Below are 19687 nucleotides of genomic sequence, written 5' to 3'. Positions count from 1 at the left end.
ACAGAGACAGAAGGGGGGACGGTGGGACGGTGGGACAGGGGGACAGGTGTCTGCGTGTTTCTCTCCGGGAGACTCACCACAGCATAAGCATCCCACTCCTCCAGGGCTATTTTTAGACGTGGCCAAGGCGTGAAATCAAAGCCCCACAAAGGGAAACAGGCACAAAGCACGTGCACAGATGCGCGCACACACACACACACACACACACACACACACACACACACACACACACATGGTCCTCAGCTGCAGTATCTGAGGTAAATTTGGTCAGCTATGGCTCTCGCAAACTGAAAAGGATCTATTTAGAATGATGTCAAACACAAGGTCATCCATAATATTTCCTCATAAATGTTATTTTACGACCTTTAGGCATTCGAGAGGTAGATCCTATGATGGTAATCTATGAAATGCTCAAATACATCTTCTTCTTCTTTCGGCAATTCCGGTTTAGGGGTCGCCACAGCGGATCAAACTCCTTCATCTGGCCCTGTCCTGATTGTCCTCCACTGACACACCAGCCACTCTCATATCCTCTACCACTGCATCCATAAACCTCCTCATAGGTCTACCTCTCCTCCTCTTGCCTGGAAGCTCCATCCTCAAGACCCTCCTACCAATAAACCTCTCCCCCCTCCTCTGTACATGTCCAAACCATCTCAATCTCGCTTCTCTAACTTTATCTCCAAAACATGCTACATGTGCTGATCCTCTAATAAACTCATTTCTGATCCTATCCTTCCTCGTCACTCCAAATGAGAATCTCAACATCTTCATCTCAGACATCTCCATCTCCCTCACCTGTCTCTTTGTCAGTGCCACTGTCTCCAGTCCATACAACATAGCAGGTCTCACTACTGTCCTATAGATCTTTCCTTTCATTCTAGCAGACACCCTTCTATCACAGATCACCCCAGACACTTTATGCCATAAATGCTCAAAAACATCAAATGAAGAAATAAGTATCAAACTTATTTGATATAAATATGACAGGAAATCATCCTGCAAGACGGGACTAGGACTAAAAACTGATTTTCTTTGTAAGCATTTTTATGTTTACAAAATCTGATTTATTAAATAAGATGTTGAAGAGAAAAAAAAGTTTTTCAAGAAAACCTTTCAACACTAGGACAACTCACTGGACTTGATACGCCCGCCTGCTGCAGTTGGAAGATATTTTTTTCAGGCTTTTTAATTCATGTAAACTAAAGTGACCTTTATTTTACAGATTTCCTGACATTTTGGGTGAGAACACACAAGAGCAAACACAGTAAGAACTTTAGTCTCTGTGTTTACACCAGTGCATTTGTGATTTGAATTTAAATGTTCTGCCCTAGACAAGGACAACGTTAAATGAGATGCAAGCATCATCCAAACAAAGAGGACTTTTAACATTAAAATCCTAGGAGACCTTTTCGTCATTTCTAGCTGAAAACCTTATGTCTTGAATGTGGAGCTGTTAAGACATTTTAAAGAATCTCTTAGAGAACATTTCCAATTTTCTTCAAGATTACTTTGATGTTCCTTACACGGTTTTATTCTCCTAACAGAGTTTTATGACCCAATTTATTTATTCTAAGATTCCTTTATCCTAACACTGCTTTAACCTAACACTTCTGTATCCTAACACTGCTTTTCCATAACAGAACCCTTATGAGCTGCTCGTGCCACACAGGTTGTTTAAGCAGTAAACCTTCATTAGTTAAATAGGTGAGCATATTAAAGAAGAGTATACCAGTAATTATATTTACAAAATCAACTACTTATTTCATGTTTGTTCATCGGGCACTAATCTATTTACCATTTTCCCTCAGTTATGTTAGTGGCTCACCATGATAAAATATGATTAAAATACTGCAAAATTACAAAATAATATTAGATTAGACCAACGCAGATGCCTGTTCTAGAAACAAGACCAGAGAGCTACATTGGAAGATGTGAAATAATTTTATGCTTCACCTACTAAATTAACTTACATAGCTAGACTAGCTCATGGAGCCTAATACAGCTATTAATAGTTCAATATTTTCCTCCTCTGAATACAAACAAAACCAGCCACATCAAAGCGATGCCATTAAAACGCAATACTGTGCAGCGCAAGGGACCCGATCCAGTGTGAGGGACCCGTTCCAGCACGAGGGACCCGATCCAGCGCGAGGGACCCGATCCAGCGCGAGGGACCCGATCCAGCACGAGGGACCCGATCCAGCACGAGGGACCCGATCCAGCACGAGGGACCTGATCCAGCACGAGGGACCCGATCCAGCACGAGGGACCCGATCCAGCACGAGGGACCCGATCCAGCGTGAGGGACCCGATCCAACACGAGGGACCCGATCCAGCACGAGGGACCCGATCCAGCACGAGGGACCCGATCCAGCACGAGGGACCCGATCCAGCACGAGGGACCTGATCCAGCACGAGGGACCTGATCCAGCATGAGGGATCCGATCCAGCTCTGTGAAGAACGCCAGGGCTGGGCCGAATGGCCCTTCATGCCATGCGGGTCTTTCTGAAGACCATGTGGCATGGACAAAACGCTTGGTGGCCCTGGGGAGACAACCAGCATGGCTAGGAAGCAGCAGGACTTCCAGACAGGTGCACGGCGGGATTTCACAATCCCCTGGACATTCAGCTGGGCGCTTTTGGGTTTCGTACAGGCAAATGCTGTGCCATTCAACACATTGCACAGCCCGCTAGCATGTACAAATGTGCATAAACATATACAAATACACAAACAGCATTACACCACATTCAGTAATACATCAAGTATGCACAGAAACACTGACAAACAATTCACCGGCTAGCTTGGATCTGACAGCAGTGTGTGTGTGTGAGAGAGAGAGAGAGAGAGAGAGAGAGAGAGAGAGAGAGAGAGAGAGAGAGTATGTGTAGATAACAGTGTTAGTGGCAAGACATCATCACAGTGCAGTTGGACTCTGAGGATCAGTGAGGTAAGAAAACAGAAGGTGGGGGTTTGATTTAGCGCTCCAGTTAGCACCCACTCTCGGCACCAGCAAACCTGGCCCACTTCCAAACACACCAACCAGCACTCTCCCTGCTCAATACTCTCACTGTGTCTTCACTGCACTTTCAGCGGGTGTCCAGAGTGCGTTTGTGTGTGTGTGTGTGTGTGTGTGTGTGTGTGTGTGTGTGTGTGTGTGTGTGTGTGTGTGTGTGCGCGCGCCCACTTGAGTGAGGTACTATTCAGATCCTACCAAGTCGGGCAGACATGCAGAGACTATTTTTAGTTTCTATGAGGTCAACTGCCTCTGAGGCACTGACTCTAGAGATTTAAAGAGGAAGCCTATGAAATAAAGAGGCGCTGGTATGTAGTCCACCGTGCAGTATACGCACATGCAGTCAAGCATGTGATCACCCAGCAAGGAGGTCACATTCAGTAACCAAACAAATGAAGCTATGTCCTGCCAATGACAGGAACAGCACTTGTTATGTGGGTTAGGACTATGTGACCAGGGTTGTAACGCAGGCAAATCGTTGGGCAAAGGTGCAGAATTCAAGGTTCCGACGGCAGCGGTTTCTCCAGGATTGAATTTTCCAGCCGCCAAGTTTTGATGTTTTAGCTCAAGCACGCAAACAGAAACAACGAAATCGGAACACGTCTTGTACTAGCGCAACGTTGATGTGCTCTAACGTTGCGCTGTAAGGTAAATAAAGTGACCGCTGCGTACACCTGTAAGTGCTAAGCAGGACTTCCAGCAAGGGGCGAGCTCACAGGATTATGGCAGAAGGGTGCAGACAGCCGGGGCTAGACAGAACTCTTAGAGAGGCCTTCCGACTGATCCCAGAACAGCAGTGTGTATGCCTCTTGCGTAAGCAGGGGCGGGAGAAGGCGTGGACCTGGTGGTTCTGGTGGCATGTGATGCTACGTGCAGCATTACGACGGGGAAGGGAGACGACCCCCCTTGAGCGTCTCGGGCTCGGCCCGGTCCGGGCTTGGCAGCCTTGGCCCTGGGTAATCACGGTCATCACACTCGACGCTGAGAGGTATGTAAATGAATATAACACCGAGGCAATCGTGCAGATACGATGTGTGTGCCGATGGGCATTCTGCACCCTCCACATATGCTGCTATACTGCGCTGCTGGAAAAAACAGAAACACTATCACTGACAATAGCCTCTTAGATGAGAGATTATTCCACTAGCTAAAAAGATGCAGCTCGGATTAAACCAGACGGGCCGCTGAAGAAACTCCTACCCCGAAGAATTCCACTCTCTCCAAAATTGGACAAGCGAGCAGCTCTGAACTCACGTCAACAACAACAAAAAAAAAAAAAAAAAGCAAGCCGGCAGTGAATCAGCGAGGGATTCGACTCCATTAAGCAGCAATCTGCAGGCCTCCCCTACAGCTCACAGCAAACAGGTAAAACAGAGAGAGATTTAGCCCCTTCACCCCTGGGACTGGGACTGTGGGGGAGGGGATCAGAGTTTCAGCCACAGAACAATTTCACCCGACACAGATCTCACTGGAACTGCAAGTCAGCAATAATCTCTAATAAAAGTACCACAGCTAAAGTCTTTCCTCTTCAGCCATCACTGACTGAGCTACCTGGGAACGGACAAAGAAGCGCGCCATTGCTCACGGCAGATCTTAAAAGCAAACATTCTCAGTTTTGCTCTTATCAAAAGACCACCCAGCTGACAGAGTGAGGGGGGGGGGGGGGGGGGGGGTGTTATGGTTTCTTTGGCTTCGACTGCGTTTGTGCAAAACTTGTGCTTTCCATCACATGCACAAACACTTTCTGTCAAGCTGTGAGTCACTTCTACAAGAACGAATACGTTGCGGTTCATGGCGAATGCCGTCCTAAAAATATCATTTTGTCACGCTGCCAGTGCGTCACTCAAATTCCTCCCCACAGGAACTGTTGCAGAGGGGACCACATCCTCTCCCAGTGTACGTGACTCAGAGGGAACCTTTGTCCAATGGATGGGCCAATTACATAAAGGTCAGGTCTGCTCACGGACGACTTCTCAATTGGAAACTGCTACAACAGTACATATACTGCAGTCAAACGTAATGAACCATCACCACAGAGAGCGTTCCTTTGAGAGTTCAGTATTAATAAAACACCACAGTCCCCCAAGAACGGAGTAATCCTGCATGATGATATTTAGAGTCCTTTAGAGAGCAAACTTTTCCTAAAGGTGACCCAGCAAAAAATATCCATTCTACACAGTATGAAGCACTGGAAAAGCAGTTATACCGGAGGATGAATCAATACCGTGTGAGTTAATAACCTGGAATATACATTTATTTTATGCAGTATTAATATTCATTAGAAATAAAAAGGATTCATGGCCTTTTAATAATAATAATAATAATTTTTTTTCTTCAAAAGTAATAGTAAACTCTTGATCTTAGTAAATAAAGCTATACAGTATATACAAATGTCAAAGGGAAAGTATGAAAACATTGATGATGTGTCGTAACCCAGTAAAATCTAATATTGCGGTTTTAAAAAACATACTGTGGTGATGCCATCCCCTGTTGACAATCACGTGACCATAAGCACGTCTGTTGTTCCTGTTTGTCTCACGTGTATTGTTCACATGTCCCCGCCTCCTTCAGGTGGTGTGTGTTGGACAATAGCAGCCAAACCACCAGGGGATCATTATGTCATTGTGTGTGGTGCTATTTAAGCCTGTTGAGTCTGTATGTCCCGTGTTGGTCACTACTGCTTCACTGTCTCTTTTGTTCGCGTTACTGCGCGTTCATGGTTGCCATTGTTTTCCTTCATTTCAATAAACGTTTCGGATGGAGACCATTACGTCCTACGTTTCTCGTGCGTGCTTCGCCTGTGACATAATCCCATGTCCTACTAATAAATATATCAGACGCTCGGAATAAGTGTCCACCAATAGCTGGAAACGTAAATGTCTTCGATACAACGAACAAAGACATGTTATGATTTGATTTATGTCTGTATATCAGCGGTGTGCAATCAGGCCCTTCATAACCCTTCAAGGGCACCAAACAAACTCAAAGGAAACAATATTAAAATGATTTCATAAATAAAGTCAAATAAAAACATCATTCCACTGATATAGTCAACAGTGTCCTGGTTCTTATTGGACACATTTCTAACAGAGTGGAACTTACTGGTAAAGTCTCCACTGTGTACATGCCTAGGTGCCCTATAATATAATATAATGTGTTCTATAATATAAGTCTATTAGCAAAATGATTTTAACTGCAGAGGCTAGACAGAGTCAGTCTGCTCCTTCCCAGTGTTCTGGGGTATTAATACAACATCACCGTCATGCTACTTTAGCTACACGAATGGTGACTACAAGTGAGTCAGACACATCCTTTTTCAAGGCCTCCATTCAATAACTCGGTGTGGTTGGCCAACTCCATCTTTAAACATTAGCCAGAAAGTAAAAACGTATATACTGTAGCTACATAATTGATGCAAGAAGAACTACGAGACGTATGCCTGTCTAACCACTACACAGCAGCATTCAAACCACATTTGAAGTCGAGGACAGACTTCAAAATTCAGTCACATGTTTGCAAGATGAAAATCAACCAATTTTACAACCTACCAATTTCAAAACTTCATCTTTCTAAAGGGATCACCAATAGAGCTCCATCTGAGTGTGATACTGGTGAGTGAAATCCTGGAATCCTGTCTTTACTGTGAGGAGGGGGGGGGGGGGGGGGGGGTTGCAGGGTTCCCTCAGCCGTGGGGGAAGCCTGTTGCCAAGGTGATGAGTCATGTAAGTAACAGACCAGAGGAGGGCTTGGAGGAGGAGAGAGGAAGACTCCCCAGAGTTTTGGCACGACCACAGGATCCCCGGGTAACCAGCAGTGGGCAGAGCTCAGCTCATAGAGGGCTCGGGCCAGAGGAGTCTGATTCAGTCTGGTAGTACCACACCACAGTCTGCTCAGCTCATAGAGGGCTCGGCCCACAGGAGTCTGATTCAGTCTGGTAGTACCACACCACAGTCTGCTCAGTCCATAGAGGGCTCGGGCCAGAGGGGTCTGATTCAGTCCGGTAGTACCACACCACAGTCTGCTCAGCTCATAGAGGGCTCGGCCCACAGGGGTCTGATCCAGGTATTCAGGTATGCACATTTCAAGTAATCCATACCTCAATGGTAGACGTGTTGCAGGTGATAAGGAGGATTTAGCTTGGCTATACAATAAACCATGTCATGTAAGTCATTTACCCTAAGTACATTTACCCTAAATGTGTGTGTGTGTGTGTGTGTATGTGTGTGTGTGTGTGTGTGTGTGTGTGCATATGCATTTGGGAAAGACAGACAGAGAGAAGAAAAGAACTCTGTAATTAAATTTCTCTCTCACCTCACACACATGCAGTTGAGTAATCAATGGCCCACTGCCAGGAGGGTGCAGACAAATTCAGCAACAACTCAAATTATTATAGTTCGCCCACTGGCCCCTTACAAAGAAAGCACTGAAAATTAAACATATTTGTCTGGGTCTGAAGGACGTCATGCATTCAGTGCAGTCCCATTTAAGCATGTAGTTCAAACATCAATACCAAACCTCACCTTCTGCAACATAGTACATTGGAGTCATTGTAGATGGTCAAATGACATTTTCAGCATACCATGCACTGTGTGCTGCAACTACTGGAGTGCATGAGCCAGTGGACTAGACCAGAGAGATGCTGCTCACTGCCAGAACACTGATCCCTGAACAGCTGCATGACTTTAGCAGGACTTTTAAAGGCCCAAGTGCTTCCCTGACCTAGTCAGCCCTCACTGCAGGGATGAAGCTCAGAGCTCAGATAACTTCCCTTCCCTGACGTCTAAAGTGCTATGGACGACATTACACATCTATCTATTCATTTGCCACGTCTCGCCCCCAGTTAGATCTCATAGATCTCCAGCCTATCATACGGCAGCACAGCCAATCAGAGGGTGAGAAAAGCATACTTATGCCTGCCACTAGTCCTTTCCAAGACAGCAGCCAATCACAGCTCCACTGGCACTGGCCAAAAAAGCCTATGGTAGAATCAAACCACTGTAGTGTCATCTGCATACTTGAACATCTGCATACTTGAACAGACCAGTCATTATGGATCCATACCTAACCTTGAGGAACCCCTGGATTCACTGGTCAAAATCTAGAGAACGTGAGCTACCTAGAGAAACTACCTGAGCTCTGTTCCGCAGGAAGACAAAGATCCTTATACATGTAAAGCAACCACGATACAGTTACCAGCTGTAGTAACCTGCTGTAGTAACCTGCTGTAGTAACCTGCTGTAGTAACCTGCTGTAGTAACCAGAGAGAAACAGCATTGTCTACTGACCCACTTGCCCCGTATGTCAACTGAATCGCGCCTGAACCTGACAGGTCATCCTAACAGACAAGAGTCCACCTACTGCATGTTCAAAAACGTTCATTACCGTTGGTGCGGGAACCACAGGCCTATAATCATTCAAACTACTGATGCAAGCTGTCACTACAGACAGGAGTGTCACTAGGGGTGGATCTTCAGGGCTTATGCCCCAAATGATTTTTTTTCCATGTCAGGTTTATTAAACGCACACTCCACAGTCACTTTTAAAGGTGTGCTGCTAGGCTGAGCCCAGTGGGTATAGGGGTGATGACGGCAGGCCCAAACCCCTCCCCTGGGTAATGTAGCCTAGCATGGGACACTAGCAGAGGAAACTTGGGCTTTTGGGCTTTCATCTTCCTGACTTTGTATTCCTTGATCATAACAGATGACTGAAGATTCTTGGGGAAGTTTCTGAAGTGCTACGCTGACTGGGCCCCTCTCCAAGCAGCAGTTCAGTTCATTAACATGCACATCATTGGTTACAGCTCAACCAGCGAATGCAGTATGTGTCATTTACTGTAAACCCTGCCAAAATGCCCCATTATCGCCGGCCCAGTGTTTAGTCAGCTTTGACTTTCCTGGCTGCTTTCTTAGATCTGTATCAGGCTTTGAACAACCTCCAATTTCTACTCTTAAAGTTTTTTACTCTTTAAAGCGTTTATGTCCCTGCTTAACTATGGCTTCTTCTTGCTGTAAGCCAACAAAGACTTTGATGAAACGCACAGATTTTCAGAAAGTCAATGTAGGACGTAGCATGTGATGTAGCATGTGATGTAGCATGTGACGTAGCATGTGACAGTATCAGCATATTCAGCCAGGCTATAAAATGACTCTTCAAAGACAGATCAGTCAATGTCAATCTGAGAGGATCTCCGTTCAGCTACTTTATCTGTGCACGTGGCAGAATGTTAAATCTGTCGACAGGCATGATCCAAAAAGATCAAGTTAAGCTCCGACTGTCAGAGGAGCCAACCTGGTTCTGCTGTTTGTCCCTTGGGAGGACTCTCCTCAGATCAACATAGTTCAAGTCATTAGCACCTGTGCACCTGGCTGTGTGTTTTCCAGGTCAATAATATAGGTCATGAGCTCACTCCCCTATGCTTGTGGGGATTTAGACTAGAGCCAAAGTTATGAACCTTTAAATGTTCATGAAGCACTTTGTGCCCCTTCTGCACTTTTTACACGATATTTACACTTCATCATCTCCGATGTGTGAAAACAGCTGAGCTCGGTCATACTAATAGTAATAATAATAAATAAATAAACACTAACTGAGCTATCTAACACCCACATCAAGACATTCATACATCTGCCAGGACGTGACTCACAATTCACATCACCCTTTAACACACATGGCCAGCTATCAATATAATACACACACACACACACAGATCCAAGCCTAATACGCTGCATAAATCAGTGTATGTGCTTTAAATGGGTCACAGCTGCACAGGGACGTCACTCAAAGCCTGCTTTCCGGGTATAAACAAACAAACAAAACAACCAAAACAAACAGAAGGCTGGGACACATAGAGGAAGGAAAAGATAAAAAAGGGAAAAGAGATAGCTCATGAGAGAGAGAGAGAGAGAGGGAGGGAGAGAGAGAGAGAGAGAGAGAGAGATGTGAGAGCAAGCACTGATTCAACCAAGGATAAAAGAGTGGCCGGTCAGTGCATCCCTCTTTCATTTAAAGAGGGGGATGAGAGACATCATTAACAGCAGGTGCTGAGAGGAGGAGAGTGAAAGCCTGCTGCTGTATTTTTAGTCTACTCGCACGTTCAGGTAGTGCATGTTAATGACCCAGAGCTTTACTGAGTCCTGACTGATGCCATCCCGTTTGCGGGCCTTTCAAGACATTGTGAGATGCTGTATGATGAGGACACGGAGCCGGGCTCCGGGTCGAGCTCCGGGTCGGGCACCACAAGAACGGCTAGCAGATGGACCCGTCACAAAGCTTCCGAAAGATCCTCGCTTTAAAAAGGCCCTGGCTTTATTACCCAGAGCAGAAGAGGAAAGTATAATAACAGCCCACAGTTCAAGGGAGCTCCAAGGCCCAGAACATCAAATAAGTGCAGTCGCCCAACACACACACACACACACACACACACACACACACACACACACACACACACACACACACACACACACACACACACACACACACACACACACACACACACACACACACACACACACCTGGAGAGGCGCTGCAGACCTGGTAACCTCTGTAAGGAACAATGAACACTTCTCCTACAAAAAGCCACTGTGTTTGTGGCACAAGTGCTACGCCGAACGCATGTCCTCATCACGGTGAAGGGTTCTTCATTATCTTACTGCGTAATGAAGGACTGGAGAATGCTCTAAATCTCTAATGCGTGCAGCAAGATCAGTAAATACAACAATAAACGGTGAGAATCTCAGTGGATATGTGCAAACAAAATATTGGACTTGGATGCTAAATAACCAGATAAAGTATTAAAGTCCTTTTAGTCTACTGTCTAACAAGGCATGACTGGTCTCCAGAAACCACGCTGTTTACACTTCTGATTACAAACATCAAAGTCATAGAATTCCTCTGGTTTTCATTTCAGAATAGCAGAAAAACTGAAGACAGTCATCACTACCAGGCACAACAGCTCTGCTTGTTCCGTTTTCATATTATACAGTCATCAACCACAAGATAAGAAGGTTTAACACACTCAAAGATCAATGTAGCAGTGCTACTGAACCACAAGACACATGACTCCGCATACAGGAAGCTATGAGAAGGTATGGGCTAGCGCTCAGAACAAGGGAGGGAGGGCGCATGAAGTGTGTAAGAGTGCGTGAAGGAGTGTGCGTGAGAGATCACCTGTTCAGGAAGGCCAGAGGTCTCGCAGTGCAGAAGCCGGAGCTGCGCGTCGATGTTGTCGCTCAGATACTGACACACTCTCCTCTTCTGCTCTAGAGAATATGCCTCCAGACTCAGCAAACAGTCACACTTCTGTGGAGAGAGAGAGAGAGAAAGAGAGGAAGAGAGGGAGATAGAGAGGAGGGGGAAAGAGGAAGAGGGAGGGGAAGAATGAGAGTTAAAGAAATTGAAAGAGGCAGGGAGAGAGGTAGAAATGGTAGAGGGAGAGAGAGAGAGAGGATGAGGTAGAACAGGAGAAAGAAAGAGGGAGTAGGAGAGAGGGAGAAGAGAGACAGAGCAAAAGTATTTAGGCTTTGAGACTGAACGTGTTTAGAATTTGACTGTTTGTGTCTATTCTGTACCCAGAGAAAGTTGAAAATGAAAATGAAATACAGGACATGCCCGGTTCATTCTACTCTGTTAGGAGAGTTGGACCAGGACAAGCCCGGTTCATTCGGCCCTGTTAGGAGAGTTGGACCAGGACAAGTCCAGTTCATTCTGCTCTGTTAGGAGAGTTGAACCAGGAGAAGCCCTGTTCATTCTACTCTGTTAGGAGAGTTGGACCAGGACAAGCCCGGTTCATTCTGCTCTGTTAAGAGAGTTGGACCAGGACAAGCCCGGTTCGTTCTACAGTCAGAAGTTGTTTAGGAGCTAATGACTCTTATGGTTGAGCTTCATTTGACAACAAATCTCCAAAAGCTCTTTATAAGCTCTCTGGATATTTCCTCACAAAAAAAGCATGTTGCAGGCTTTTTGGTGAGTAGCGGTGAACTCCAACATCGTGGAATGTGATCCAGCAGTTATCGGCTCCTTGAGTCATGAAGCAGGGGAGCTTTCCCCGACGCGGGTGGTGGCACATCCCCACCCGAGCTGCCGGGTAGTGGTGAAGTAATGATGTTATCCGAATAATCGACATGGGTGGGGGTTCTTCTCACAAAGCAAAATGGCGGCAAGCCTTGCTACACAGGGATATTTTTCTTTTTCAGCTCAAGGGCAAAACAAAGGACCTGCAGAAGGTCTTGCAGAGCCATGATGAACATGGTGTAATCAGCACTCTTAGACTGGTTAGACTGGTGTTTAGTGACTGGTGTTTAGTGACTGGTGTTTAGTGACTGGTGTTTAGTGACTGGTGTTTAGTGACTGGTGTTTAGTGACTGGTGTTAAACTAGTGCCTCGCCCCTCTGCTGTGGGATTGGGAAGTGTAGCCCAGTGCCAATGCCCTGATGCTATTAGTCTGAACAAAATGTTCAGGAGGGACGGAGGGGGAGAGAGAGGGAGTGAAGGAGCAAAGGAGAGAGTAAGGGAGTGAGGAAGGGAGGTTAGTGAGTGAGCGAGGGAGGGAGGAGAAAAGTGAGTTCAGTGAAAGAGGGAGGGGTGAGGCAGGGAGGGATGGAGGAGGGATGTTAGTGAGGGAGGGAGTGAGGGAGGAGGGATGGAGGAGGGATGTTAGTGAGGGAGGAGGGATGGAGGAGGGATGTTAGTGAGGGAGGGAGTGAGGGAGGGAGTGAGGGAGGGAGGGATGGAGGAGGGATGTTAGTGAGGGAGGGAGTGAGGGAGGGAGGGATGGAGGAGGGATGGAGGAGGGATGTTAGTGAGGGAGGGAGTGAGGGAGGGACTAGTCAAACACAGGATGGATGACCATGAGTGCCCTTGGAGGGGTTCAGCACAAGCTCTTCTGCATTTATTAGAACACTGGCTGGTGTATACTAACACACACACACACACACACTTTATTTATGACATTTTTAAGGATCGAGTGCTGCCAGTCTTGGTATTTTCTGGCAAACTGAACGATGGTAACTGAACGATCCCACACTCTCTCACACACACACATGCTCTTTCCTGGTAGCCCTCAGAGAACAAGGGCATTCCTGCCCTCAGTCACATGACTCGGGAGTCAGAGGGTAGACCTACTCTGTGACAGGTGTCCACGCAGGACAAGCACGGGACCAGACTGGGGCCAGTGTGCGATTTCCACTCCGACTGGGTAGAAGGAGTCAAAACGCTGTCGCCCACTGTTCCTGAGGTGTGTGGCCCAGGGTGTGTGTGCTCAGTAAGCAGCAGTTAGCCTCCGAACATGCCCGCTAATGCGCCGTTTGCTAATGTCTCAATAGTGTTCTTGTACAAAAACATGGGGAGTGTTTGTCCTTCAGCACACATGCTTTCTGAAGTGGATCGTTCTGTGTGGGAAGGCCTGAATCAGTGACAGATACATTTTCTTAAACCTACAACTTCACAGTAAGTGCCTATTAACTTTATCAAGACCTAAAAAAACAGAAAGCATGGTGAAAATTGAATTAGCTTTAAGCTTCCTTGCACAAAATGCCCATTACTCTGGTAGAGTGATTCTGAAAACAGGGTGTTACAGGAAACAGCCATATGCTCAGAAATGGGAGAAAAGCACAGTAGACCATAATGAACAGGCAAAACACAGCAGTTACAATCAATCAAGCAAAAGCACAAGGACCTGCAAAACAAGCCATGTTCTGACACGTCTTGCCAAAGATATCTAAAATGTCCCAATCAGTAATGAAGGAGAGATCTAAAAGCCAAGCCGCCACGTTCGAATCATAAAGCGAAACTTTATCGGGTTTTGAAATGAAAATCACATAACTCCATTATGTAACTCCACCTTTTCCCATGTAACACCAGCTAAACACCTAATCAGATCCTCAAGCAGGCTTTCTTATCTGCTCCTCAGTTCCAGTGTCTTAAGCCATGACGTCTTGCTGCTCAGGCGACAGCCTGGCCAGGGAGCTTGCACAAGGAGAGGAAGAAACCAGAGAGAGAGAGAGAGAGAGACACCGGAGAGGAAGACACCAGAGAGAGAGACACCAGAGAGGAAGACATTGGAGAGGGAGACACATGGAGAGGAAGACACCAGAGAGAGAGACACCAGAGAGAGAGACAAGGCCATTCGTCTGCCGTACTTATTCTTAGAGGGAAGATGAAATGCAGCTGTTTCACTGGTAGGCACCGAATCAATATGAGTCATTCCAGCCTATCCATCATTTCAATTTAATGTAGGGGCCGGTAGTCTGCTGATACGGTCCAGCATCAATTCCTGAGAGAACTCCAAGACAGCTAGCGCTTCTGACAACTCCACTACTATATTCTAAAGATCAGGTGGTAATAACAGGCAAAGCCATTGATTGGTCAACTTTTCTGATGTTGGTCGCAGCCAGTTCTCTCCTAAATATCTGTACAGCGTATGGTCTCGTGTGGTAAGTCCCAATGCCCTTCTACTGGGACAATGTCCAAACGACCCGTGCAGGACCACAGCTAACATACTCCTAGCACTATGGCCTGACATACACAGGTAGAAACCTTAACCACGACACATGCCCTTCCCACGTGCCCTTAATGCCCGTAGGGTGGCAATGAGTGGCAAGCTCACCTGTGGAAATGGATGTGTGCTCAGGAGCAGGGTTAACTGAAGCACAGGCCCTGTACATGTGCCTCAACTAAATGCTATGGCGTGGCATTTAGCTCTCCTGGGCAGACAGAGCCTGCGTATTTATTTAGAATGGGTGTAAACAGGAGACAAGCACGCTCGCAGATGTCCCACGCACTGATATCACTTCCCTCAAACTGAGTGATTGGGGGGGTGGATGGGGGGGTCCAACACAGCAGAAAAACAGTGTCCCACTCCAATGTCGGGCCCAGCCACCCACAAGTCTAGCATTGCTATTCCCAGTCCTAGAAGATTTGTACCTGCCACTAAAGCTTCATGCAAATTACAGCCTTTTCTTTAAGACGTGTATAGCGCAGCAGACAGAGACACGCCAAGAACAGCCCGAGGCTACCTTCATTCCTCCACGCCTAGTCACGCAGCCCGTATCGTGGATAATACAGGAGTAGTTCATCTGTAGCTTTCCCAAGGCTTTAAGTAAAGCTTCGGGCCTTGGGGTTTGTATATGTGGAATATTACTCATTCTCCAAGATAAAAAAAAATCTACATTCAGTATTGTTATTCTAAATGACTTCCTCCTCTAGCTAAGGTCCCTGTTCCTACAAGAGCAAACAAAGGTATGTCTCCGGTCTCCACGGTCAGAACCCAGTGCAGGCAGGAGCTGTTGTGGAGGGGGTGACCTAGATGAATGGGCTTCCTCGTCTGGACACGGACGGGCAGAAGCCTGGACCATTCAGAAGCCCGTCTTCTCTGGCTTGGTAGATGAGAAACCAATGAGACTCCCCTCATCACAAACCCTGCTCTCCATTCACTGAATGACTGGGAGTTTGGCTTAAGGAAGACACTCCCCCGGTGGGAAACAAAGAGGAAATCAAATGTATTTTCACACAGGGCTCAGTAGTACACAGGCGTATTTATCTGCCCACAGAGCACTGCAGTTGTAGCACACGCTCTCCATGTAAACACTCAGACGGGAGGTTTGTGAGTGATCACGTTTGTTTGTGTGACAGAAGCTGACAGAAGTGAAGTTCATTAAGACTCTTAATAATGAAACAGCTGGAAATAACTGACCTCATCTCTGCCAGCTCTCCATTCTGGGAGAAAAAATGCTAAAGCCGTTGGTCTCTGAGGTAGCCACGCTTTTAGAAACAAGGTCAAGCTAGCGTGTGATCTCCAAGCTAGCGTCCCCGGGAGTGAGCGCTGGTCTGGTTTATCACAGGCTCAATCTCACTTTAGGGCCGCTTTAAGCCCACTGTCCCCCTGCTGGCTGAGACACGGCGAAGAACCACCACACACACTCGGCATGACCGCCGTACACTAACAGCCAAATTACATAACAAACATGTAACACTGACAAGATGTAGATGTTGGCATAGCCGTCTTTCCTCGCTATATCTGGGATGTGGAACGGGCAAGCCCTGATCTCAGGAGGAGTGTGAGGAAGAGTGTCTGTGGTGCACACTGGGAGTGCCCAACAGGCCGTGAGGAAGAGTGTCCATGGTGCACACTGGGAGTGCCCAACAGCCGTGAGGAAGAGTCTCTGTGGTGCCCACTGGGAATGCCCAACAGCCGTGAGGAAGAGTGTCCGTGGTGCACACTGGGAGTGCCCAACAGCCATGAGGAAGAGTATCCATGGAGCACACTGGGAGTGCCCAACAGCCGTGAGGAAGAGTGTCCGTGGTGCACACTGGGAGTGCCCCACAGCCATGAGGAAGAGTATCCATGGAGCACACTGGGAGTGCCCAACAGCCATGAGGAAGAGTATCCATGGTGCACACTGGGAGTGCCCAACAGCCATGAGGAAGAGTATCCATGGAGCACACTGGGAGTGCCCAACAGCCGTGAGGAAGAGTGTCCGTGGTGCACACTGGGAGTGCCCAACAGCCGTGAGGAAGAGTGTCCGTGGTGCACACTGGGAGTGCCCAACAGCCGTGAGGAAGAGTATCCATGGAGCACACTGGGAGTGCCCAACAGCCGTGAGGAAGAGTGTCCGTGGTGCACACTGGGAGTGCCCAACAGCCGTGAGGAAGAGTGTCCGTGGTGCACACTGGGAGTGCCCCACAGCCGTGGGCCACAGGACAGCCACAGCGTCTCTCAGCAAATGAGTGTTCATGTGCCGCTGGAATGTGCTGGTGCCATTAACACAACATAACACCATGTTTGTAATGGACTTCAGTTGTGGTGTCTGTTGTAACAGCGATTAGAAGACTTTAGCCGGGGTTACGACAACGTTGTGTAACCTTTACATAATTGATAGGTTTACGGGAAGGCATCTTAAAAACAAAACAAATCTGAATCTTAATCTGAAGGCACAGTTTCCCATCAAATCACAATGACGGATGGTTGTTGTTTCGAGCTAGACGGATTACCACACAATGACAAGCAGAAATGATGATGATGGTTATGATGAAACACGAGCTGTCAATCCGATCATCTCCTAATTCTGTAGGAGCAAGCTTTACGGGTTCTCACCCAAGTCCGCCATGAGGAATATTTCATTGCCACCATTTCACTAAGCCAGAGAGACTATAGGCTGTGCGTCTGCCTAGGGCCCACCTCTTGCTTACAGAGGACCAATCAGTGTGTCACAGCACACTTACATGCTGGGTAGAGGTGAGCTCTGGCCCAAGGATGTGTTCAGCGGATCAATGATTGGCTGAAAAGTGAGTTCGTTTCAGTCAATTAAATTTAAAAAAAGCTTTCATTGGTGTCCTCCATTATGGAGTCTGGTCTGAGGACCATCAGTGTACACATAAATGGACACCAGACCAGGCCTGTACTGCCCCATGTTTGTGGTATGTGATGCGTATATGTCTGATATACAGATGTTCTGAGTTGTGCATCTGGTATTTTGAAATGGCAATTGGAACGATCAACATGTTTAGAGATACCGCTGTATCGTCGTTCATCCCGTTTCTCAGGATGATGCAATTCAACTAACTTCTAAGGCCTACGAGAGGCCTTAAATCAGGCCAGGCTCACAGGACATTGCGTACCCAAACGGCCAGACGGGTAACATGACTGTGATGCTGCTGTTCTCAGCCGTCATCTCTTAGTACCACGGGGGAGAGCGTCTGTTACGTCTCCGCTACGTCTCCGCTACGTCTCCGCTAGGTCTCCTTCCCTCCCCGCCACAACCTGCCTCTGCATTCGCTCACACTGACACACTGATTCATCCACGTGTTCCATCCGTGAGTTCACTGTGGCGTACATGGAGATTTCTCTGCGTTCACACGGTTCACGTGTCTGGGGGTTGTGCCGTGAACGGGGCTTTGGCTCGGTGTGACTCAGCAGCCGTGGGAGCAGGCCGTTAAACAGCCCTGCAGCCGTTATGCCAAAGGTGGACCGTCTGTCACAACGTTACAGATGGCCGTCATAAAGCCGGCAATTTCACTGGCACAGGCCTGAGAATCCAATAATGGTGCACTGCCCTGACAATAGCAGCTTCACTGCCTCTTCCTAAAGCACTAGCTATAATAGATCTGCCCACAGACACTGGAGTGCTATGAGATGCTAAAATAAGTAGCTGTTTATCTGGGTATAAGTATTCAATCATTCGTTGCGTATAATTGCCAATACTCACATTTAGACTGCAGTGACTATTAATTCAATAATGAAGACAGTGACATTGATAATAAATATGGCGACAGATATCACAAATAGATGCTGCAGACATTATGTGCATCTGATTCAATATTTACCACCTTTAAAAGAGTACCACAAATGTTGCCTATGAAACCAGTGTCCCTTCTGTTGGCCTGCTGCCCTATGAAATCTGCTCCCCTTCCCAGGGCATGAAGCCAAGGTGAACTCACATCGGTGTTGTCAGCAAGTAAGGAGTCTCCGAATCTGAGAAACCTTTTCCTACTCACTGCTCTGTCCGACAGGTTTGCCCATACTCGAAATCCATACAGGAAAGCGCACAACAGATCTGTTGTCCTTGCGTCTCTGTGTCTCTGTGTCTGCCTCTCTGTGTCTCCATCCTGTCCCTTTTTCACTGTCTCGCCGGTGTAAATCTAGGTTAGCTGGGTTCCTTGGTGAGCTGGTGCTAAAATTGTCTGAACCCCCGCTAGCACGCAAGGGGAGGGGTGCCCTGTAGCTGCGGACAGGAGGACACACATCAGGTTATTACGACACGGATGAGCCGGACAGCTGGGAGGAAAACACATTGGACTCAATACAAGAGCTCGCCTGAATGTGCCAATCAATACATACTGAAGCTCCTTTGGGCTGTACGACTGATATTATGTGTTTCTAGGAACCTCCACGTTCCTTGCTATGACAGATAGGGGAAAAAAAAAAAAAAAAACATTCCACGCTTCCAATAGCGCATTCGTTTTCAACAATAACGACAGCACTCGCTCTGAATGAAAAAGGAATCCATCAGGACTCTTTTCAGAAGACGACTCTCATAATGCTGCCAACAAAATCATTTAAATGTACTCTACAGATGGAGACAGAATTCTGGGAAGTCATTATAATCTACCAGAATTCACATAAATGGTCAGAAGAGCAGGACCAGGCCTATCGATCACCCTTTAGGAGAAGGAAACTCCACAAGAAGCTGTGCACAAGAACCACTCCAACACTTGATCAGACCTGCTCTCTGGAAGCAGCCTCAGACGCAAGGGTCACAAGGCACGGCATGTTTGACTGTGGAGTCAGAGAGTGGGTGGAGGCGTGATGGAGGATTCAGTAAAGCTATGCACCCCACCCCCGCCACCCCACTCCACCCCTCGCCTCCTGACAGCTTACATTCCTTCTCCGTGCCTCCAAGGCAAGGGCCAGTGCTGCGTGATGGGCTCGTGGTCGAGCGTTTGAGGACAGTTCCCAGAGAATGTTTGGAGTGAGACAGATAAAAAACTAGATGAGACTAAAACTGAACCCAAACTGAAAAACACATTTCTTCCCTTAAACCTGCCCTTTTGAAAATTGTATTAAGCAACTCACAATGACAAACCATATGCCATGCAATGCAATTGTCAGACCACATAGATCAGATCGAGCGTTGGGCAGGATCGTTTCTGACCTTCTACAGAAAAGCAGAGTCATC

The 19687-nt window shown here is 47.1% G+C and overlaps 1 protein-coding gene across 1 annotated transcript in view; it reads right to left on the bottom strand.

Annotated features, from left to right (window-relative positions):
• rgs3a (regulator of G protein signaling 3a) overlaps window positions 1-19687 on the bottom strand; it is a 125807-nt gene that overhangs the window by 48933 nt on the left and 57187 nt on the right. The window contains 1 exon segment of the mRNA XM_077011437.1: window positions 11184-11315. Within this exon segment, the coding sequence (XP_076867552.1) occupies window positions 11184-11315 (132 nt within the window).

This window comes from Brachyhypopomus gauderio, chromosome 7 (genome assembly GCF_052324685.1).
Source record: "Brachyhypopomus gauderio isolate BG-103 chromosome 7, BGAUD_0.2, whole genome shotgun sequence".
Classification (NCBI taxonomy): Eukaryota; Metazoa; Chordata; class Actinopteri; order Gymnotiformes; family Hypopomidae; genus Brachyhypopomus; species Brachyhypopomus gauderio.
Note: the sequence above shows the minus strand (reverse complement) of the source record. Positions and strands in the feature narration are given on the sequence as shown.